Here is a 22,002-nt window from a genome sequence, read left to right as displayed (position 1 = left end):
GCATGGCGCTGTGGCTTTTGCCACCCTCCCTCACACCGCCCTGCAGCACCAGCCGCCGAGCCGGGCCACGGGGCTGAGCATGCGGGGCTGCATCTGCCCACCGACCAGGGTTCCATTCCCTAAAGGCGAGAGGGGCACCCCAAGCCTCCCCCCCGCCGTCGGTGCCCGGCACACCGCGGTCCCGCCCTTCCCGCGGTTCCCGCCCCTCGAGGCCACGCCCCCTCCGCCGAGGCCCCGCCCCTCGGCCCCGCCCGCGGTGGCGCGAGCGGTGGCGGCCGTGACGTCGCGTGGCGCTACCGCGCGCGTTCCCGCCCCCGCCCGCCCAGCCGCCGCCGCGCCGGGACCCGCACGCAGGTACCGAACGGGCTGCCGGGGAGGGACGCGGGGACGTGCACCGCCACCCCTTCCCCTCTCCTCTCCTACCCCGCCGCGGCGGCTCGCTGAGGACTCGCCGTCTCGCCGGCGCCTCCAAAACGACGCCGGGTCCCCGCCGCGCCTCTGCCGTCCCTGCCCGTGTAAGGCCCTGTCGCTACCGGAATCGCGCCACGGGATCCGAAACCGAGTCGGCTGTCCCGCACCTCCGAGACGGGTGCTGTCATGCTCCTTGGGCCTCCCGGGAAGGCATTCTTGCTGCCCAGAATGCTGTCCCCCTTTCCCCGTCATGGGAGTCTCCCGTGCCTGCCCTCTGCACTGCGAGAGGACAAGGCAGCCCCCCCACTGCTCTTCCTCCCTCCTGCCCCTGGCTTCTGTATCTTCCACAGTCTGTGTTTTATACCCCACACCTGACATCTCCCAGAGACACCTCACAGGTGTCACCCTGCTGCTAGTGCCTGCTTGGACCAGGCCCTTGTTGCCTGGGAGACAGAGGCTGGAGAGGGACGAGGGATGCCTTCTACATCCCTTCCACAACCAGTCGTGCTGACCCTCTCTCTTTCTTGCAGGAGCCGCCATGGATCTGGTCCTGGATGTTGCTGACCGGAACCTCCTCACGCCCTACGTGTACCCCTCCGGCTGGCCCGAGGCCGAGCCCTTCCGCCAGCTCCTCAGCCTCTTTGTCATCACCAACCTGGGCGCACTCGCCCTCTACCTGTTCTTCGGCACCCTCAGCTACTACTTCATCTTTGACCACGAACTCAAGAAGCATCCTCAGTTCCTAGAGGTGAGTGTACCCTGTGCCAACCCCAAACGCATCGTGCCACGCTGCGGGCGTCACAGCAGAGCGCCTGCGCTGAGGGCTGACTGGCAGCTCAGGCACTCGGCATCCCCACCCCTCATGAGAGGCCAGGACATCGGGGCTTTTGGGTTTCTCCCCCTGAGCTCTGTCCTCTGCTGCTCCCCCCGCAGAACCAGGTGCAGCGGGAGATCACCTACGCACTGCGCTCGCTGCCCTGGATCAGCGTGCCCACCGTCGCCCTCTTCTTTGCCGAGGTGCGGGGCTACAGCAAGCTCTACGACAACATCGAGGACTCCCCGTATGGTGAGCTGTTCCCCCGTGCCCAGCTGGCCTCCCTCAGCCCCCTCAGGGTGGGAGATGTGTCCCCATTTCCCCCAGTGATGATGTGTCTCAAGAAAATGCCCCGCAAGGGTTGTCGTGCCTCCCCGGCCCCCAGCTCCTTGGCGGCTGCTTGCCACCTCCCAGCACCCTCAGTCACCACCCCCAATGCCCCTTTTCCCCAGGCTGGGCAGGTGTCTTCCTCAGCATGCTGTCTTTCCTCTTCTTCACCGACATGGGCATCTACTGGATCCACCGCGGTCTCCACCACAAACTGTTCTATAAGGTAGGAGATGGGATGACAGGCTCCGGGCTCTGGCATGTGACGGGAGCAGACCCATCCCTCTGCCCTGCTCTGGGCAGTCATGGTCCCCAGCCCCCTTGGCTCCCAGGCAGTGAACCCCTAAAAGGGGCCGTCCCACCCTGGCCTCGGGGACTGACGTCACCCTCTCCCCGCAGCGCTTCCACAAACCCCACCACCTCTGGAAGATTGCGACGCCCTTTGCCAGCCACGCCTTCCACCCCGTCGATGGCTTCATGCAGAGCCTGCCCTACCATATCTACCCCTTCCTCTTTCCCCTGCACAAAGTCACCTACTTGGGCCTCTACATCTTCGTCAACGTCTGGACCATCTCCATTCACGACGGCGACTACCGCGTCCCGCGCCTCCTGCGGCACGTCATCAACGGCTCGGCCCACCACACCGACCACCACTTGTACTTTGACTACAACTACGGGCAGTATTTCACCCTCTGGGACAAGATCGGCGGCTCCTACAAGAGCCCCACGGCCTTCGAGGGCAAAGGCCCCCATGACTACCTGCGCAAGCTCCGAGAGAAAGGCCCAGGGGCGCCCAATGGAACCCTGGCCACCAAGGCAGAGTAGGTGCCTCTTGGCTTGGCCCCTCTCCGGGACAAGACTCCCTGGCCAAGTCTCGTCCCGCTCCTCCTGGCCTCTCATGACTACTGTCCCACAGACAACGAGCCCCCGTGCCCTGAGAGCAGGACTGGGACGGGCCGGTCCTCAGCGAGCGCTCCTGAGACGGCGGTGTCCAGCCTGGCCCCACAGCGCAATCCTGCTCTCTTCTCCCTGTCGCTTCCTCTCCCCACTGCCTTGGGGTCCCTGCTGCGCTCCCTGTGCTACTTTACTACTGTGCTGCTGCTGTACAAAAAGAACAATAAGGTGGCACAAATAGAACAGTGATGTGGCTCGTGGCAGGGTCTCCATCTGTCCTCCGTCGCCGGTTTGCTGTTGCCGTGGAGTCCGTCGGGATGAGGCGAGTCGAGGCTGACGATGCTGCAGGGGTTTGTCTGAGCTGTGTTTCATACAAATGCTTGTCTTGTGGAGGCAGCGCAGGTCCAGGCTCAGCCAGGGCTCAGCCTTGGGACCCAGCAGGACTCCTTGGCACTCGACGTGCTCTCCCGCTTCCTCTCACCCAGGAGCATCTGATGGGGCTCAGAAATGTCATGCCTGTAGGACAGATGTGCTTTGAGTCCCACGGGTCACTCGAGATCCCTGAGAACATTGTGGGTGGGAAGAGGAGGAAGAGACGCCCAGAGGCGAGGGGTAGGGGCTTCTCCTCTCTCATGGGTTTGTGGCTGCCTTTCCCCCTTAACACCCAGAATGATTTCCACTGAAACCCTCTTGGCCCTGCCTTTGGGTCCACCCCGTGTTCAATAAATCTCAGTTGCCAACTTGGCTGCCATTTGGTCCCTTCACCTTCTCTCCTGATGCCCATGCGAAGCTCGCTGGCAGCAACACGTCAGGCTCACCCCACGCAGCTCCAGCAGCAAATAGACTCATCGCTCCCTCCTCTCCCTGCACAGCAGCAGTGCCCAACTCTCAGCTTCCCAGCCCGAGGCAGGATGCCAACAGCGATACCCTTCCTGGCAAACCTGGCCCTTGCTGCTGCCCACCCTCTCTAAGGGACACAGGCGGGCTTCTGACCTGAGTACCTGACGACACTGTGGTCCTCACTGTGGTCCTGCTCTTGAGGGCATGGCCCCAGAGACTCACCATGCCATTCCTATTCATCCAGGGTGGTAGCCTTGGCCTTTGCCCATCTTCTGTCCTTGTCCATTGCAAATATACCCCCACCCACACAAACCTGTGGGGGCTGGAGCTCACCAGGGGTTGTTCATGCACCTCACGCGGATAACGTCGGACGGATGTGTTTCCCAGGTACAGGAGCTGAGCCCTCTCTGGGTTTATAGTGGCACAGAACCCATTAGAGAGCAGGATTTTGCCTCTCAGGACAGCAACAGAGCTGGCCATCAGGGCAGTGCCTGTGCTGTGTGGCTCCCATCCTCTGCTCGCTGCAGCGTGTGGATCTGCACCTTCCCCCAAATCAATGCTCAGACATATGTTGTCACCATCCCTTTGCTGTTCCCTTCTGCTCCCTGCCCATCCCAGCCCTCCCCAGGCAAGGTATGGTTCGAGACTGCAGCACTGTGCTGCACAGCAGCTGATCAGGGCCAGGGATGCCCAGCCCACGAGCACACACCAGTGGGACCCCCATGCCGACCACCTCGGGGCTCCCGTTTTGCAGGTATGGTTCTCATGGTCCTCAGGATCATTCCTTCTCTGCCACTTGCCCTGACTTCTGTTTGCTGATTAACTTGGAACTCGGAGAACTGCCAAGGCTCAAAGCAAGACCCAGATCAAACAGTGACAACATCACTGACCTTCGTGAACCAGCATGCTAACCTGGGGGCTGATTCCCTAACCATGGGAGACCCTTGGGAAAAGCTCGGGGGTCAGTCTTTGCTCCCAAGTAACAAGTGACAGGACACAAGGAAACAGCCTCAAGTTGCCCTAGGGGAGGTTTAGACTTGAGGTGAGGCAGAACTGTTTCCCTGAGAGGGGTGTCAGCCCCTGTGCCAGGCTGCCCAGGGAGCTGGGGGAGTGCCCAGCCCTGGAGGGATCCCAAAGCTGAGGTGCTGAGGGTCATGGGGTAGTGCTGGGCTGGGCAGGGTGAGGTCAGTGGTTGGACCTGATGATCTTAAAGGTATTTTTCAACCAAAGCAGTTGTATGATTCAATGCTGCTGTTACCACAAGATGGAGATGTTGCTCACAGCACTCCAGCACAGGAGCTGCACCTGCATGGGCAGCCTTCCTCCTCCTCTTCCTCCTCCTAGTGACCCCAGAAGCGTGGGGCCCAGAAGCAGGAGAGGCTGTGGTGTGCCAGCCCTGCTGGAGGACACACGCAGGGTGGTCTGGAGCCATTGGAGCGTGCGTGAGGGACGGCAGCACGCCGGGAAGGAGGAGATGCACAACAAGCTGTGGAGCCTGACGGGGCCACCCTGCTGCAGCTCTTGTCTTCCCAGGTTCAGCAGCAGCCCTGGACTTGGCAATGGCAGGTTAGTGGTTGGACTCGATGATCTTAAAGGTCTTTTCCAAGCAAACAATTCTATGATTCCATGGTCAGCCTCACATCCTTACTCTTCATCCCTCTCCTAACCCCTAAAAATGATGTGCCTGCCCAAGAGCCCATCCTGAGGTGGTAGAAAGGCCCAGCTCTCCTTGGTGGGCAACCACAGGCCCAGAAACGTTCATCCCTGAGCACACACACCCTGTGCACACTGCATATGCAGAGGCCAGACTCTGATGGCAGGGTGAGCTATTTTACTCCTTGACTTGACTCCAGCAACATGCAATGTATCCTTTCAACAGTGAGGCTCTGCAGGGGATGGGTTGTTCTGACCTCTCAGTCCCCTAAACCCTCCAGGAGCTCCAGAGCTGTGCTGGGGGAAGGTGAGGAAGGAAAACCAAGGGGGCTTGGGGGCTCCGTGCCTCACTCTCAGAGTTCACAGCCTTGTGCTGCTGATGAAATCCAGATGGACCTTAAAATCAACTCTGCTGAGTTCCCCCTCCCCTTTACAGCAGGAGAGGGGCCCTTTTTTTTGTCGAGAAATGAACAAAAAAAATACCTTGGCAAAGGAAACGTGTATTTCCCTCCCTAAAGAAAGAGCCATTCATCTGTTAGCAGTTACCAGCGCTGGGGGTGCCCGAGGGGTCCTCGCTACTGCTCTCTGCCTCACACCCACCGCAGCAACCTGCAGGGAGGGAGTCCCATGGCGGGTGTGTGAGTGGACTTGTAGCATCTCTGAGCACCCTGTAAGGGCTGTGAAATGGAAGCTGGGGGCAGGCTGGTGAACACCCCGTGCATTGATTTCCTCAGTTTAGAAAGTGCCACAAAACCAGCTCCTACTTTACAACTGGCTTTTAGTCTGTTCTCCTTCCTTTCCTTATTTCTGGGAGGATTTGGCAGGGCAGAGCAGATCATTTGATGGGCAACAAGATGGACTTTCAGATGTGGCAGTGCCTTCAGGAAATGCCACTGCAGCCTTTTTGGGTCCCTGAGAGCAACCAGCTGTAGGGATTCTCGAGCAATGAAACTCCCTCATTGACTCTGCCCTTACCCACCGTGACCTTCGGTCCTCTGGAGGGACATTACATTGAGTCAAGACCACTAAAAGCTTTTTTAGGAGGGCTTCTAATTGTATTGACTTGATAATTGAAATACACTAACTAGGTTTCTAGGTGAAAGCACCTTGGGGAAAGCTCTGGACAACATTTGTGCTGTTAAAGGCAGTGAAATAAGGGGGAATGAGAGTACCTTGGGGCTGTCTGTGGGATTTATAGCCTCCAGTTCCTTCACTGCTGGGTCATATCTGTTTTCTCTGAAGGTTTCCCCAGAACAACACACAGTGCACATGGCAGAGGAGATGTAACCCACGACTCTGCTCTCAGTTCCTTGGACACAACAACCTAGAAAGCAGGTAAGGCCTTCCCTTAGCAGCAAGGCTATCCCCAGAAACACACCTTTGGCTCACTGGGGCAGAAAAACAGGCACAGCTCAACTCTCCTGTTGTCTCCCATGGTCACCTTCACCTTTCCACAGAGAGCTTCCACGAGGCTGGACAGGACTGAAAGCACAAGCAGACCCTGTGCTGTGGCCCACCTTTCTTCGTGGTCAATGGTTGGTGCCAAGATAACAACCTCTGCTGTCCATCCCTGATAAGCTGGTGCAAGACCCGACAGCCTTAAAGGTTTTTCCTAACCCAGCCAATTCTGTTGTTTGTTTGGTACAGTGCCTGTCCTTTTTTGCCCTCAGCAGACCCTGCAGGACCTGATGTGAAAAGGCCTCAAGCTTGCCGGCACTGAGGTGGGTTTGGGGCATCTCTGCCCTGACAGGGTCCCCCATGCACATACATGCAGTAGCCTCTGCCTTGCGACGTGGGCAACTGCGTGTGCAGGGTGGTCACCCGCTTTCCAAACATCCCCAAACCGGCAGGGAAACGGCAGATCAGACGAGAGCTGGCACACCCTGTGCATTGCTACCCGCGGCAGTGGAGGGGAGCTGGGCTTTGTTCAGCAGCTGGCACTTGCCAGTGCCATCCTCCCTGCCCCACACCACCCTGCAGCCCGCTGCCCTCGCCCCGCATGGCCCCGCTCGCCGCATCCCCCCGTGGATCGCCCCTGAGGGGCTGCAGCTGTGTTCGGTGGCCACTCTGCGACCTCAGCCTGGACACCCGCACGGGCTTCAGTCCGGGGGGTTCCCACAGCCCAGGAGGGAAAGTGCACTTAGGCTTTCTGCTGGAGAGGGGAAAGCCTGGTGCACCCCCACCGCAGAGAAGCCGCCACGCTTTTCTTTGCTGTATTTCATCCCGTTTGCTTTTATCTCTCGCCATTTCGTTTCACTTCAATTAACTTTCCCCTTCCCTTGCATTTCACGCAGGGTCACGAGCACCCTCCGCAGAGGAGAGAGCACGGTGCAGCGCAGCTCGGTGTCGGGGCAGGGCGCCCCGAGCGTCCCCCCCGAAGGTGCGGAGCGGGGCGCGGGGCGGGCACGGGGCGGGCGGGCGCGGAGCGGGGGGGGGGGGCGCCGCGGAGCCGCCGCTGCCCGTTGCACATTCTGTCCGGGCGGCGGCGCGACGCTTCGCTCCGCTGCTGCGGCTCGGCTCGGCTCGGCTCGGCTGGGCCCGGCCCCGGCGCCACGAACATGGCGACGCGGAGCAGCGCAGGGGGCGGCCGGGCCGGCCCGCTCCCCCGCCGCCTCCCGGCGCTCCTGCTGCTGCTGCTGCCCGCGGCCGCCGGCCGTTCCCCGCTGCCCGGCGAGCCCCCAGCGAGCCGCCGCGCCGCCGCGGAGCCCATCCAGGTGTACGGACAGGTGAGCCGGGCCGGGACAAGGGGAGCCCCCCGCACCCCGAAATACCGCCTTACATCACCCCCATCCCCCCCGCGGGAGCTTGCGGCGGGAAACGGGTCGGGGAGGGCGGCAGCGCGGCCGCCGGCACGTCCCTGGAGCCACGGGTTGGGCTGGCGGTGACCGGCCCCGGGGGGCTGCTGCGGGGGGGGTGCGTGTGTGCGCGCACTTGCCGCTCGGAGGATAACTTGCGCGGCTGCGGCTGCCGGAGCGGGTGGCGGGGAGCGGCCGGAGCAGCCTTGGTGCGGGGAGCGGGCGGTGCGGCCGGAGCAGCCTTGGTGCGGGGAGCGGGCGGTGCGGCCGGAGCAGCCTTGGTGCGGGGAGCGGGCGGTGCGGCCGGAGCAGCCTTGGTGCGGGGAGCGCGCGGTGCGGCCGGAGCAGCCTTGGTGCGGGGAGCGGGCGGTGCGGCCGGAGCAGCCTTGGTGCGGGGAGCGGCCCGCAGCTCGCCCCGGTGCGAGCGGCAGGCGCTGGGATCGCTGCTGACAGCTACGCCCGCTTCCCTGCACGATTCTGCCAGAGCCAGCTCCAAACTAACGGCGCTGTCAGCGTTGCGGGTTGCGGTTGCGGGTTGCGTTCCGAAGCCGCGCGGGTCCGCGCTGGAGCTGGGCTGCAGCTCTTGGGCCGGAGATGAGCGCGCTGAGCGCTTCTGCGCCCCGAGGCCAGAGCGGGGTGACTCGGGGGCAGGGGACATGGCTGCTGGTGTGCGTTGTGCCCTTCTCCCTAAGAAGGATTCCCCGTGTTTCTCGTCAGTTCTCGCTGGCATCTTGGAAATGAGCGAGGGTAGGAGCTGTTTATTGCAGGGAGACATAGAAAACGCTGTTTCTGAAGGTATTGATTGCTGCTTGGGCTTGATTCACTGGCAAGTTTTACTACGGGGACCGCAAAGGCTTCCCCTCATCCCCTTTTGCAGACAGCCACGGCTCTAGGGGTGATGAGGGTTGCTCTCGGGCTACCCGGGTGCCTGCAATGGAAAGCTTCAGCCTGCTGTATTTTTCAATTACCCATACGCTGGGCTATTCTAAGTTGCCCCACTTGCCTCTCAGTGCTGAGTGCAGTGTCCCAAGTGGCTGCTGGCAAGGAGGGACCAGCCCACAGAGGGGCAAGACATGCTCGAGGAGAGGCTTCAAGCCTTCAGCAGCATCCTCAGCTAACACTTTCCTTCGGAGTGCCCTGCAGTTGCCCCTTTTTGCTACTTGTGGGATCAGAAAGAGCTGGTCACGAGGCAGGACTGGCTTTAGAGCATGCATGAGGCTGGTGCTGCTCCTGAAGCCCTGCTCCTGTTCACTTTAAGGACAGGAAAAGCTGTTCCCACTCCCCTTGAAAATCTGCTTCGCCCCCTCTGCCTCCTCAGTGTTTGACTGTTTTTAGCATAACAGCTACCTCATTTTAGGAAAAAACCACAACACTTGGCTCACATCTACAGAAAGACTTTTGTAGCACTTTCCCTTCCCTCTCCCTGTGGTTTTCCTCTAACCCCCTGCCCGGAGCAGGTAGAGAGCTGCTGTGACAGGAGGAGCCTCTTATCGCTTGGACATGTAGCTACAACTATAAGAGGGTGCAGTAACCCTGGTGCTTTCTGGAACAGAACTAATAGGAAGCAGCGAGAGTTCAACAGTTTGCCACTGTTTGTTTGGTTGTTTCCTCATTGCCTTAAGCTTTCAGAGGGGAATTGCCTGGGGAAGGAGTGGTGTATGGTGTCAGGTTAGCACACAAAACCCGAGGTGGGAAGGCCAGGTACTGCATGTCAGGAGGAGTTTGTTGACGCTGAACAGCAGTTGGGAGCTCTCCTGAGCTACAGTTCCTTAAATCAGGGCCTGCTTTAATAAAAAGGACAGGAGGGAGCCTGTGTGTCCTACCCTCTGTTACAGACCTGACTGCACAGAAGGCCTGGGATGTCAGAGAGCCGTGCAAAACAGTGCTTCAGGGGTCTCATGCCTTGTCACAAGCACGTAATGATCCCTTGCTCCCCTTCCCTCACCTCTCTGTCCCTCTAATACCAGCATAAAAATCACACAGTCCTCTCTCAGGGACATCATCCTAAAGGGCAGTGCTTGGAGTGAGCATTGCAGTCCGTGTCCCTGCAGTCCCTTATGTGGGACACGTCCTTCTCCCGGGCCTTTGGCAGATCTCTCGCCCATATGCCACGCTCTGGCTTGTGCCTGGAGCTCCCTGCCCTCCCCCAGCTCCCCACTGTGGTCCTGCACGGTCTCGGTGGAGCAGTTGAGAGCCCAGGCTCAGCTCAGAAGTGAAGGAAAGTGTGGTGTGGGAGGTTGTTGCTGCCTGTCACCACCATGGGCCACCTCACCATGGGACAAGAGGGAGGGACCCATGGCAGAAGAAGAAAGGCCAGACTCTTTGTGTCTCCTCGGGAGCTGAACACAGCTTACTCGTCAGCCACAGCCTCAGAGCCCCCTTGCCCTAGACACCAAAGACATGAGCACCACACATCACCTGGATTGCTTGTCCTGATCCTCGCTGTGCAGCCTGTGTGTGTAGCCACAGTAATACTTTTTGGCAGCCTCAGTGAAGAGCAGGACCCTGTGCCTTTGTGGCTTTCTCCTGGCTTTTCTGTTAGTACAGGGTCAAAATAGTGCCTGAGCAGGGAGAGCTGAAGCTGCTGTTCTTTTGAGGCCATTAGCACATCCCTGGGCAGAGAGCTCAACTTCCCTTGCAACCTGCAAACTGGCAAACAGCCTTTTTCCTTCAGGGAAGGCAGAAGTGCTTTGCAGGGTAGATGCCATCCAGCCCTGTGAACAGAGACATCAATCACGCTGCATCGCAGCTGAACCGTGCTTAATTTTGACCTAGTTTGCCAGCCTGGCAGAGACCACCCCAGATTAGACTGTAACCTTCTGGAGGTGCCCTGGATGGTGATGGCTCATCCCAGCAAAGCCCTGGCTGCTGGCTCCTGGGCTCCTCATCCTTTTCTTCCTGCCTCATGTTGGGAGATACCCCTCCTCATCTACCCAGCCCCCTTTCCCAGACACCTCTGGAATGTTCCCTGCTCCTAGTACTTGCTTTTGTGCCTGAGCTTGCCAAGGAGAGACGGATCCCTGGAAGCCACACAACTCCTTTCCCTGGCACTGGAGTGGCCAGGGGTGGTATTTGTGGTTCTATTCATTGTTTCCCTTTTGGCAGGTTCCTCCCAGGTCCTGCTGTTGGGCTGAGCAAGCCTTGTGGTGTCTCAGGGCCATTTCTTCAGCTCTCTGGAGCTGTGATGACTGGCTTGTGGTATTCTCAGATCTTTCCCGTATCCTTGGCTAGGAGGAGTGGCTTTTGTCAGCACTTAGCTAAATTTGCTGGGACAGCCTCTAACCATCACAGTCCTCCCCTCCCTATCAGCTTAGAGAGAGAACTTATCTTCAGGTCCATCTTGCTGAGGGAGCAGCTCTTTCCCTGGGTAAACATCTTCCCCTTTTCTCCTAGAAACAACAGCTAGCAGAGAGCTCTGTTGTAGCAGAGAGAAAGCAGCCCTGGGAGCAGATGATTTCAGTGTTAACAAAATTAACACGGGCCTGGCGCTCTCTGGAGTGAGTCACCCGTGTTTCGTATCAGTGATTCCAGAGCCTGGCATTTCCCAGCCCCACGCCACAGGCACAGGCTGTGTTTGAAGCCTTCACGGCAGGGCTGGCGGCAGATGCTCGGCAGCAGAGCAGAAGGTGCAGTGATGAAGCTTCAGCGGGGAACGTGGGAGCCACCCAGGGCACTTGCCTCATCCCTGATGTCAGGGCTATTGCGTAAGCCCTGCCTGGAAACAGGGACACAAATGCCTGGTGCTTGTCCTCTGTGGCTGCCAGCGAGCTGGAACGATGGGGAGCCTGGTGAGAGCACTTTTCTCTTGAAGGTCTGTGCTGAATTGCCAAGCTGTGGCTTTGCTTCTGACCCCTTTCAAGCAGAGCTTCCTTTAGCCCCATCTTCATTCCCTCAGCTACAAAAGGTTCATCCAGTTCCTCTTTTGCAAGCATCTCCTGATGGCCCTGAAGCTGAGATCCGAGCTGCTGCCAAAACTTGGACGGTTTCAGCAGGTTGCTCTCTGATACCCTCACTTCCCGAGCCATAGTAAGAACCTATTAACTCTCTCACTGCATTTTGTAGGCATCCCGTTTTCAGTTACATAACCAGGGCAGGAAAACATACATTGGAGCCTTTTTATTCTGCACACCTCAGCTTTTCAGCATTGAGCCTCAGCCCCTGGGCAGTCGCATCGCTTCACCCCCTGATGAGCAAGAAGCCCCTGGGCTGAGCTGCAGTCCCAGCCCTGAACGAATTCTCCCCAGAGCAAGCCCGTGGATGCAGGCAGGCAGCTCCCAAGCCCACTCAGCACCAAGAGCATCCCCTAAGTAAAAACCCTAAGTAGTGTGAGCAAAGCTAGAAGCCTCAACTATGTGAACTAGAGCTACAAGCAGTGTCTGCTATGTCCTGGCTGCAGCTCTCTCCTCCTGGAGTTCATTTGGCATCTTACATATTAGGAGGACAAATTAGGATTTCATGCATATTTCATATACACTTAATCACTTGGCAAAGAGCAAAACACGTCCCCATTAAGTGGGATTAATGCTAAATGCTGTTGCCATTAGGCAGCAGCCATTGCCTGTTCACAGGTTAAACCAGTTCCCGAGGAAGGCTTCCAGGGTTAGGGGAGGCAGGGGAGTCAGTGACAGTGGGCTTGCTGTCAGGTGAGCCCCATCACAGTAAGCAAGACAAGGTTACTCCAATCAAACTGCCTGGGTCAGTGTGACATCAGGTGCTTTTTTCAGCTGGGGCACAATGCAGCGATGCTGCCTGGACAGCAAAGACTCAGGGGCCTGTTTGTTGCTCTCCTGAGCCACTTTGGTGTTTAATTATGCTGCCTGAGGTCACACAGCTCCTAACGAGTCAGGAGGCTCCGTTGACTCCTCTGAGCCTAAACACATTGCCCTTCGCTTTTGGGTTTCACTACAGTTCCCAGTCCCTCCCTGTTCTGACAAGGTCTCTCCCTTGCTTTTAGCTCATGAGGAGAAGAAAGCTTTGGTTTGTTGTTGAGGTTAAAGGAAGGTGCAGGTAGCAGCCTCCTTGTCCTCTGGTTTTGAAACTGACCTGGTGTCTATTTCCTGCAGAAAAAAAGATACCAAGTGTGCCTGAAATCACCATAGAGAGAATCCCTCTTGGGCTGGGGGAGCTGGGGAAGGGGCAGGTGGGACAGGGCTGGCACATCTAAACTTTGGCTTTCCTTGTGGGGAGCAACCAGACCTCCCCCTCGAGGGGCTTGAATGCTCAGTGTTGGGTTCCCCCTCACTGTCCCTTTCCTCTTCCAAATAGCAGCAGAATCCTAGACAGGCTGAAAAACCTGTCCCTTTAGAGCCAGCCAGCTCAGCCCAGGCACAGCTGGGAACCCAACAAAGCTGCACCCAAAACAACCAAGATAGACGCAGGAGATTTAAATGAGGCTGTTCTGCTTTTAAAGGAGGGGAGGGGGCCTGGGGCTGGGGAGCACAGAGCCCCTCTGGATTTCAGCCCCGAGGCTGTGTGTTGCTGTCTCAGTGGGCATCAGCAGTTCCTCCTTCTCTGCCCTGTTTCTCTGCATCCTCAAACAGCCTGGCTGCTGTTTTCCCCCGGCGGGTGTGCAGGGCTGCTGCTGCTTGGCTTTGTAGCTGCTGCTGTTTGGATGCTGCTGCCTGACCTCAATCTCTGCCACGTTTGCTGGTGGTCCCTGGCTGGGCAGGATGGGTGCAGACGGGGGCATTGGCCCTGGGGGGCTACTTGTTGGCCTCCCTGTCAGGGTTTTCCCTCCCCTCTCTTGTGTGTGCTTGTTGTGTAAGAGGGATTTGAGGGCTTCTGCTTCACTCACCCCCCCTCTTCCAGAATAAAGACCTTGTTTTTCCAAGTGTTTTACCAGCCAGTGGAGGTTAAACGGCCCCTTACCCCCATCCCAGGGTCAGCAGGAGCCTCAGGGTATCACACCTAAGAAGAGCTTAACCCTTTAATTTTACAGCTTCCCAAGACCATGAGCTTAGGGGGTTTCATTTGTCAGCTGAGCCATAGGCACAGGGGTGTGCAGGGTCTGGGGCACGTGTGTGTGCTGCTGCAGCCATCAGGCACTCGTCTGTGGCCGAGCTGTGGCTGCTGTCAGGCCACCTCAGCAGGCTTTGAGTAAAGGGGTCACGTGCAGCTGTGTTTGAGCTGAGAACCAGCGCAGTCTTTTCGTACAGAAGGCTTGTAGGAAGGTGACTGTTTCCCTCTGGACCCTCAACCTGGATTTGAAATCAGTTCTCGGTCTTTGGGTTTAGTTTTCATTCGTGTCACCCCCCAAATCCTAATTTTCTTAGGAAGAATAAAGGGGAAAATAACCCTTTTAGGCACAAGAAAAAGCATGAAGCCCTGAGCACGCACCTTCCAGCTGTGGAGCATCCCACTGCATCTGAGCACTCGCAGCTGGAGCTGATCCTCACCCCAAGGGTGCCAACGAGCGCTGTCCCCAGCCCCTTCAGAGCCACAAACACAGTGTTGCTCTGCTTTCTTGCCTTCTGGCCTGTTCAAGCTGTGCCTCTGGTTTGAATGAGTTCAGCCAAGGCGGTGTATTTCCCAAGGAGAGGCAGTGTGTGTGTGTTTGCTCTCTGCTGTGGGTGAGGCCATGCCTCAGGGATCTCTTTTCCTCTGCACTGCAGGTCAGCCTCAACGATTCCCACAATCAGATGGTTGTTCACTGGGCAGGAGAGAAGAGCAACGTGATCGTGGCCTTGGCCAGAGACAGCCTGTCTTTGCTGGGTCCCAAAAACAGCGACGTGAGTAAAGGGCAACCTGGTGAAATGTGCGATATCCTCTGTGGGTTTGAGCCCTGAGACTGGCTCGAGCGCTCCCTAAGGCTTCCTCTCTTGTAGTGTTAGTCAATCTGTCAGAGGGGAGCTTTGCACTGCTCACTGCTGGGCTTCTCCTTTGCAGGTTTACGTGTCTTATGATTATGGGAAGAGTTTTAAGAAGATTTCAGAGAGATTCAGCTTGGTCGGGGGGAACAGCAGCGAGGCAGCCATCGCCCAGTTCTACCACAGCCCAGCCGACAACAAGAGGGTGAGCAGAACCTGGCTGCCAGCCCCAGCGAGGCTCCTCTGTGGGGCAGCCAGTGCCCATGGCTTGGTGCTACCTCCTTGGTGTCAGAGGAGGAGCTGTGGAGCGGGAGAGCAGCTGCATCCTCAGCGGCTCGTCCTCACAGAGCTGTGTGCCTGTCACTGCCGTCCTCACAGAGCTGCAGATGTTTGTTTAGGCTTTATCTACACCAAGGTCACCTTTCTCCTGGGTGAAGCCTTCCCCTAGGGTGAGGGGACATGTCCTTGCCCTGCAGCAGCTGCCATCCCTGTAGGTATTCTCCTCTCCAAAGCCAAGCCGTGGGAACTGGGTGTGTGGTCACCCAACCCACATCTGGGGGTCACGCTGACCCACGCTCAGAGGTGTAACAGAGGTGCTTCAGATTCCTCTCCTCCAGAGCCTGCCCCTCCCACGGGCTCCCTGAGGGCTTTGTTGCTGCTAGCCTGAGCTCTGCTCTGGCATCCTGGAGGCTGACCTCCTGCTCTCCTTCTTCCTCCTTGGTCTCTCTCTCCCCAGTATATCTTCGTGGATGCCTTTGCCCCGTACCTCTGGATCACCACTGACTTCTGCAACAATATCCAAGGCTTCTCCATCCCCTTCAGAGCAGCAGACCTCCTGCTGCACAGCAGGAACCCCAACCTCCTCTTGGGCTTCGACAGGGCTCATCCTAAAAAGCAGGTGAGCACTTGTGCATGGGAGGGCCCATGTCCTGCTGTGGCATTCATGCCCCGCAGCCCTTAGGCTGTGCTGAGAGCCTTGTGCAAGCACCACGTGGCTCCAAACACCATCCAGAGTACTTGATGTGGGATTGCTGCATGCAGAGCTGTCCCAGTTTGGCTGGGACACCCCATCCCTGCAGGCCAATGAAGATGTGGTACCCACAGGGTGGCTGCCTCAAATATTTCCTCTCCCTTTGCACTTACCCTGGTGCTTCATCCATACCTTTCCTGACTGCATCCTCTGTTCCTGTGCCCCCTGACCGAGAGGAAGCTGCTTTGGCAGGGGTTTGGGCTGGGTGAGCTCTGGAGGTCCCTTCCAGCCCCCACCATCCTGGATTCTCTATCGATCTCTGGCTGTTGCGGTCGCAGCTCGCTGCCGAGCGCTGGCAGCTGAGGCAGAACTGACCTCTGCAGTATTTCACAGGGGCATGTGGTTTGGCTTTGGGTCTTGCATAACAAATTGCTTCTTGAAACAAACACTGTGGGGTTTTTTTTTCCTTCCTTCTTTTTTTTCCCCTGTTGCTTCTGGGCAGAGACTGTAAATAATTACAGCAGGTTCCAGGGCCATGGGCCCTTCGAGGGGATCTGCAGAGGGGCTGATGTATTTCTCGCTGCCAGGAGAGCAGAGATGCTCTCTCCCCTCTTGACTTTTGCCAGGCTTGTGCCTGCAGATCTGCAGCACCAGCATGTTGCTGTGCTGGGGGTTGTGAGTGCCTCTGAGGGGGGAGGTGGCTCTGGCCAGATACCTAACCTTGTTGTCCCATTGCACGTGTATATTGTAGCCAAGTTACTTCCATTTCTGAGCTAGTGTAAAACGAGGTGGATCAACAGACAGTGGGAAATCCTTCTGGTAGGAAACTGTAGGGCAGTTTTGGGTTGATTTCCGTTTGCTGTTGCTGCAGGCAGCTGCCACATGAAGAGAAACCACCCAAGTAGTTCAGGATTTTGTCTCAGACACGTGTCCATCCTGCCTTTGCTGCCTGAGCTTTGGGTCTCTTAAAAGACTGGGTTGGTTTGATTGCCCAGTCCCACTGGCATCTCTCACCATTGTCGTTGCAGCTCTGGAAATCAGATGATTTTGGCCAGACCTGGATATTGATTCAGGAGCATGTGAAGTCTTTTTCTTGGTATGTATCACACCAGTGGGTTAGACCCAGCTCCTGTCTTCTCCTGCCTCAGTTGCTACCCTGGACTTGGGTACCTGCTGCCCTCTGTGTTGCTCTGTGAGTGCAGAGGTACCACCACCACCACCTCTTCTGTTCTTTGCAGGGGGGTTGAGCCCTATGACAAGCCCAATACCGTGTACGTGGAGCGGCACGAGCCTTCTGGGGCTTCCACTGTCATTCGCAGCACTGACTTCTTTCAAAGCCGAGAGAATAAAGAGATAATCCTGGAAGATGTTGAGGATTTCCAGCTCAGGGACAAGTACATGTTTGCCACCAAGTCTGTGGTAAGTGTCAGGCGAGCAGCTTGCTGCCCAGGGTGACGGTGGATGCTGTGGTGCAGAACTGCCATGGCCGGAGTGTTTGCTGGGCAGAAGTAGGTCAGGCTGTGAAGTGCTGGGACCCAGGAAGAACCACGGGATGCTTGGGAAAACCAGTGAGGTGGGGGATGGCAGGGGAAAGGGAGATGTGGCTCAGCAGCCTCGTGGTTAGGACACTGCTTGTCAGAGAGAGTTATCATCAAACGTGGACTAGGTCCAAGTAGCCCAACGTGCTCCAGCCTGGAGAGGCAGCTGGGTGATCACTTTGCTTTCCTGAGAAAAGAGGATGGTGCCTCAGTGAAAATGGTCTTTCCCTTGCAGACAGGGCCCCTCTCTGCATTTGGTAGCTGTTGGCCAGTTTCACACAAAGCTGAAGGAAAGCTGCAAAGCATCTGTGCTCTCTCTGAGGGCAAGTCCTTTCTGGACGACCCGAGACACAACACCAGAGGGACAGAGGCTTGTTCCTTCTCGAATCCAAGGAGCAGTGTTCTTTTTAGGAGTTGTTAGCATTGCTTTCCTCTTCTGCTGCTCCACTGAGTCTATTTTAATGAGTAACCCTTGCCATTTAGGGGTGGCTCCATGTAAAACCATGTAGGGTTTCCTAGGTAGTAACTGGCCAGTGTGTCACCTCTGTGCTGTCACTGCAGCGGTGGTGGTGACCTTGTAGGTAGTCTCCTGGGCCCATCCCCATGGCACTATGCCTGGTCTGAAAGCTGCTGTGGCTTGCAGAAGATTTTATCTCGGGTGAAATGCAAGGAGTGGTCTGTGTCTCTGTGGAGAAGCCATCAGGCACAAGGGACAGTGTCCTGAAAGCATGAGGCAGGTTTGAGCCAGGATCTTACCAAGCACAAACTCGATCAGGTGATTCTTCATAGTTGTTTCTGCTTCTGGAGGGCTCAAGGGTCACAGGGGCTGCTGCTTTGCTTCCTACTGCAGCTCCCATGGCTGGTGTTAGACTGAACAACATGAACATTGCCTGTGTTCCATGCTGAGGCAAAGATGGGTGGAAAAACAGAGACTGGGAGGGAGGAAGGGGCTGCAAACCCCTGACTTGGAAATGATATCCCCAGGTCTGGAATGGAGCACTTGCATGAAACCTCAGCCCTAGCAGGAGTGGCAGTGAGGAGAGGACAGGCCAAGTGGCAGAGGCACCCAGGACTCTGACTTCTCCTTTCCGTGGGAGGCATGGTTGCTTAGCAATAACGGAGCCTGGCGAAATCAGGCCGCTTATTTTTGGAGCCTAAATGTGGGTTTAGGTTCTTCCCGTTGGCATCCTGTATGAAATAGGTTGTCCTCAGCTTTTGGCTTGTTTTGGCTTCAGGATGATGCCTTTCATTTTGTGCAAACGGTTAAACATAGGGAGCGAAGGCCAGGCGGCTGGACTGGAGGAGGAGGGGTTCAAAACAGCCTCCTCACCTCCACCTGACCATCCCAAAAGGGCACTTTCCCCCCTGCCTGAGCACAGGCTGTGGCCACGTCAGCCAGGAGCCCAGTGTCAGCCCCAGGCAGCTGCAGGGGCAGTTCAAGTGCCAAGCACACGGGTTATGGGTCAGCCCCAGCCTGCCTTTGGGCTGGAGATGAGGGTGATTGGAGGGAGGTGAGAGCTCCTGACGTGTCTCTGCTCTGCTGCAGCGTTTGTCAGGCAGCTCCCAGCCGCCTTCTGTCCAGCTCTGGGTCTCCTTCAACCGCCGGCCGATGCGCGTGGCGCAGTTCGTCACCAAGCACCCCATTAAGGTAAGTGATGCTGTCCCAGAGGAGCCCCTCAACCTCCTGCCTCCCTCTGCCCGGGGCACCCTCAGTTGCCAGCAGTTCTCTGCGTTGCACCGGCTCCTGTGGGAGTTGGAGCTGGGAAGGCACCTGGTGTGACCCTGCTTGGGAGGGTTGGGCTGAGGAAAAGATGGTGTTAGGTTGATGTTGTGGTTTGCACCACGATGCTGCTTTGTTCTATCAGTTCATACCTCTGAGAAATCCTGGAGGACACAGAGCACTGTGCAGGGCCGGTACTGTCCTGGCTGCAGGGCTGTTTGGAAAGAGACAACCACCTTCTTCTGGCACTGGTGATGGAGTGTGGCAGCAAAGCCCAGATACCCAGAGAGGGGCTGATCTTAGTGCTTTGGTTCTGCTCTTGGGGACCTCACCTCTTCCCATGGTGTTGGGTGCTGGGTTGCACTGACTCTGCTGGTGTGACCCAGAGCATCTGTCCTCTCTGCAGGCAGAGGGGCAGCCAGGGTTTGTAAAGAGTCTGAGATCCATAGAGTCATAGAACTGTTTTGGTTGGAAAAGACATTTAAGATCGAGTCCAACCCCTCACCTCACACTGCCAAGCCCACAGGCTGGCAGGGATGAAGGAGAGCATGAGAAGTAGGCTTATGAGAAGGGACAGGTTAGTAGTGGCTGGAGGAGAAACACAGAAGAGAAAGCAAAGGGAAGGTACTTGCCAATGAGGAAAACCACAAACGGGTGGTGGGAAGAATGACTTTGAGCCTAGCAAAGAGCAAATGCTGACCCAGCCTGTATGTAAACCTTGCTTGCCTGTCCTTTCCATCCCAAAGGAATACTACGTCGCTGATGCCTCGGAGGACCAGGTGTTTGTGTGCGTCAGCCACGATGACAACCGTACCAACCTCTACATCTCGGAGGCAGAAGGCCTGAAGTTCTCCCTGTCTTTAGAAAACGTGCTCTACTACAGCCCAGGAGGGGCTGGAAGCGACACCTTGGTCAGGTAACGTGGGACATGCTGAACTGGCTGCGAAGGAGCACACTGGCCGAAGCCTTTGTAGCTTGTGTCTGTGCTTGATCGAAGCGTTGCCCTGAGCCCCGGGCATGGCAGCCCAGCACTCCCCAGAGGCAGGGAGGCCGCCATCCCCCCATGCCAGCTCTGCATCTCCTCTCAGGTACTTTGCCAACGAGCCCTTTGCAGACCTGCACCGCGTGGAAGGCGTGCGGGGCGTGTACATCGCCACGCAGCTCAACGGCTCCTTCAGCGAGGACAACATGCGCTCCCTCATCACCTTCGACAAGGGCGGCACCTGGGAGCCGCTGCAGCCCCCGGCCCAGGCGCGCTACGGCCAGCACGCGGACTGCGAGGTACCCAGGGGAGGGGAACTGCCGTGGGGGAGCCTCTCCTCGCCTTCCCCACCGCAGAGGGCTACCCGGGGTGGGATGAAGGCTTAATGGCACTGTGTTGTGCTTTTGCAGTTCTCTCAGGGCTGCTCCCTCCACCTGGCCCAGCGCCTGAGCCAGCTGCTCAACTTCCAGCTGCGCAGGATGCCCGTTCTGTCCAAGGAGTCTGCGCCGGGACTGATCATCGCCACCGGTACCGTGTCCTCGTGGCACGCAGGGGCTGGGGGCACCTCGTTGTCAGGGCGTGAAATGCTCAGCAATGTCTCCTTTGTGAAACAGACTCAGTGGATGACACAGTGGAAGTAGTTCAGAGGTGTCTGGCTTAAGTTTAAGCAGTCCCTTGGCATTCCTAGCGAATGGTTTCCCTTCTTCTCCTAGGCTCCGTCGGCAAGAACATGGCAAGGAAAACCAATGTCTATGTCTCGAGCAGCGCTGGAGCGAGGTGGAGAGAGGTAAGGCCACTCTTCTGCTTGCCATCTCAGCCAAGGTGGTGGTGCAGCAGGTAGAGTGTTGCCAACATATGCAGCCTTTGGGCACTAAACGTGACCACATATGATTTGTGTATCACCACCTGGAAGGTGCTGAATGTCCCTTGAGTCCAAGGCAGGGAGCTCTTTAGATGAAGGGCCAGATGTGGGTTGCACAGGGATAAGCCTCGTGGTTCAGGAGATGAGTTCAAAGGCAAGAGAGCTCCCTCCTCTATTTCTTCTCATCATTTGGCAGGACTTGCCCCTGGTAAGGGGCGTGTGTCCCCTTTTAGACAGGACTGACAGCCAGGACTTTGTGTGTGAGAGCGTCTGGAGAGGCTCAGGCACCTTTCAGGAAAACAGGCTGTTGCCCTGAGTTTCTGCAGTTCACTGAGTGAGTGTTCTGGTCTGTGGCACTGTTTGTGGTCTGCCTGTGCATTCTGCTGCGGGTGTCATATGGTGTTGCAACATCTGCAAGCGATTTAATCCCGAGAACAAAACGGCCTCCTTTGCCTCCCGTACGCGCTGGGGCCGTGCCACAGGTCTGGCTGCTGCCCAAACCACTCGTGGCTCAGGGGCTGGACACAGCACCTCCAGAATTCAGCTGGGGAGCACCGTGGGACCTGCTGTTTGTCCCTATGGGAGCAGCCAGACAGGAGCATCCATGGGTGGAGAAAGGTACCTGAAAGCGCAGACTTTCGGGTGCCAGCCTCGCTGGCTCCCAGGCAGGTTTGCCTCTCAGTGCCATTCAAACATGCCCAGCAATCACTGACCTGTGGTTAACAGCACTGAGAATGAGTGGAGGTACAGAATGACCCAGCAGTGTCGTTCCTCAGCTGAGAAGCAGTAACACAACTCCTTCCTCTCAGCTTTGGCAAGCAGCGTGCTGGAAGGCTCGTTGCTCTCCAGATCCACTGGTGTGATCTCACAGCATAGCAAAGAAACAATAGCTTTAGGGCCCTGAGTAAGAACGTCTCTGAGTCAGTTAGTGCATCCTGTGAGCAGAGTCAGGCATGTACATGCTTGCTGTTTTCATCCCAAGCTGCACAGGGCTCCCCAGGTAGGAAAGCAGGCGTGATTTTGTGTTGGTGGTCACTAAAAGGAGCTGGAGGTAAGTGTGAAATACAAGTTGCTTTCAGTACGAACTGCCCCTGGGGCTTGTTTCTGCACACTGTGACCACACTTCTCTTTAAGCATTCAAAACAACCCCTACAGCCTGAGCAGCAACATAAACAGTTACAAACACAGCTCTGCATTTAGGGAAATTAGGCTGGCTGCTCTTCCCTCCAGATGCTGGCCCATAAACACTCGAATCTCTGGTGCTTCCAGATACTTGGCTCAGCCCAGGTGACTTAACACGTTGGCTTGGGGCAGGCAGTGTTTCTGCCAAGGTCTGCCCTAGCCAGGCTTGGCCCTTCATTCAGCATGGTTGTGATGCACCCCTCAGCAC

The 22,002-nt window shown here is 57.1% G+C and overlaps 2 protein-coding genes across 4 annotated transcripts in view; both read left to right on the top strand.

The window, feature by feature from the left end:
* The first annotated feature begins 284 nt into the window (after positions 1-284).
* Positions 285-3,186, top strand: SC5D (sterol-C5-desaturase). Of its 2 annotated transcripts, none has more exons than XM_062014104.1 (5): positions 285-354; positions 942-1,159; positions 1,345-1,477; positions 1,678-1,778; positions 1,952-3,186. In XM_062014104.1, the coding sequence occupies exons 2-5, from the start codon at positions 950-952 to the stop codon at positions 2,375-2,377; spliced, it is 870 nt and encodes a 289-aa protein (XP_061870088.1). In that variant the 5' UTR covers positions 285-354; positions 942-949; the 3' UTR covers positions 2,378-3,186. The 2 variants fall into 2 exon arrangements, with proteins under 2 accessions (XP_061870088.1, XP_061870087.1); XM_062014103.1 differs by having other exon boundaries at positions 317-515.
* A 4,412-nt stretch (positions 3,187-7,598) lies between these two features.
* SORL1 (sortilin related receptor 1) overlaps positions 7,599-22,002 on the top strand; it is a 40,631-nt gene continuing 26,227 nt past the window's right edge. For both annotated transcript variants that reach the window (XM_062014044.1, XM_062014043.1), the window contains exons 1-11: positions 7,599-7,665; positions 14,346-14,462; positions 14,620-14,745; positions 15,277-15,438; positions 16,539-16,606; positions 16,749-16,929; positions 18,595-18,696; positions 19,515-19,684; positions 19,857-20,049; positions 20,161-20,278; positions 20,464-20,537. In XM_062014044.1, the coding sequence (XP_061870028.1) occupies positions 14,373-14,462; positions 14,620-14,745; positions 15,277-15,438; positions 16,539-16,606; positions 16,749-16,929; positions 18,595-18,696; positions 19,515-19,684; positions 19,857-20,049; positions 20,161-20,278; positions 20,464-20,537 (1,284 nt within the window). In that variant the 5' untranslated portion in view covers positions 7,599-7,665; positions 14,346-14,372. The remainder of the gene's footprint in view (positions 7,666-14,345; positions 14,463-14,619; positions 14,746-15,276; positions 15,439-16,538; positions 16,607-16,748; positions 16,930-18,594; positions 18,697-19,514; positions 19,685-19,856; positions 20,050-20,160; positions 20,279-20,463; positions 20,538-22,002) is intronic.

The sequence above is a fragment of the Colius striatus genome, chromosome 23, assembly GCF_028858725.1.
Source record: "Colius striatus isolate bColStr4 chromosome 23, bColStr4.1.hap1, whole genome shotgun sequence".
Classification (NCBI taxonomy): domain Eukaryota; kingdom Metazoa; phylum Chordata; class Aves; order Coliiformes; family Coliidae; genus Colius; species Colius striatus.
This window is presented reverse-complemented; position numbering and strand designations above follow the sequence as displayed.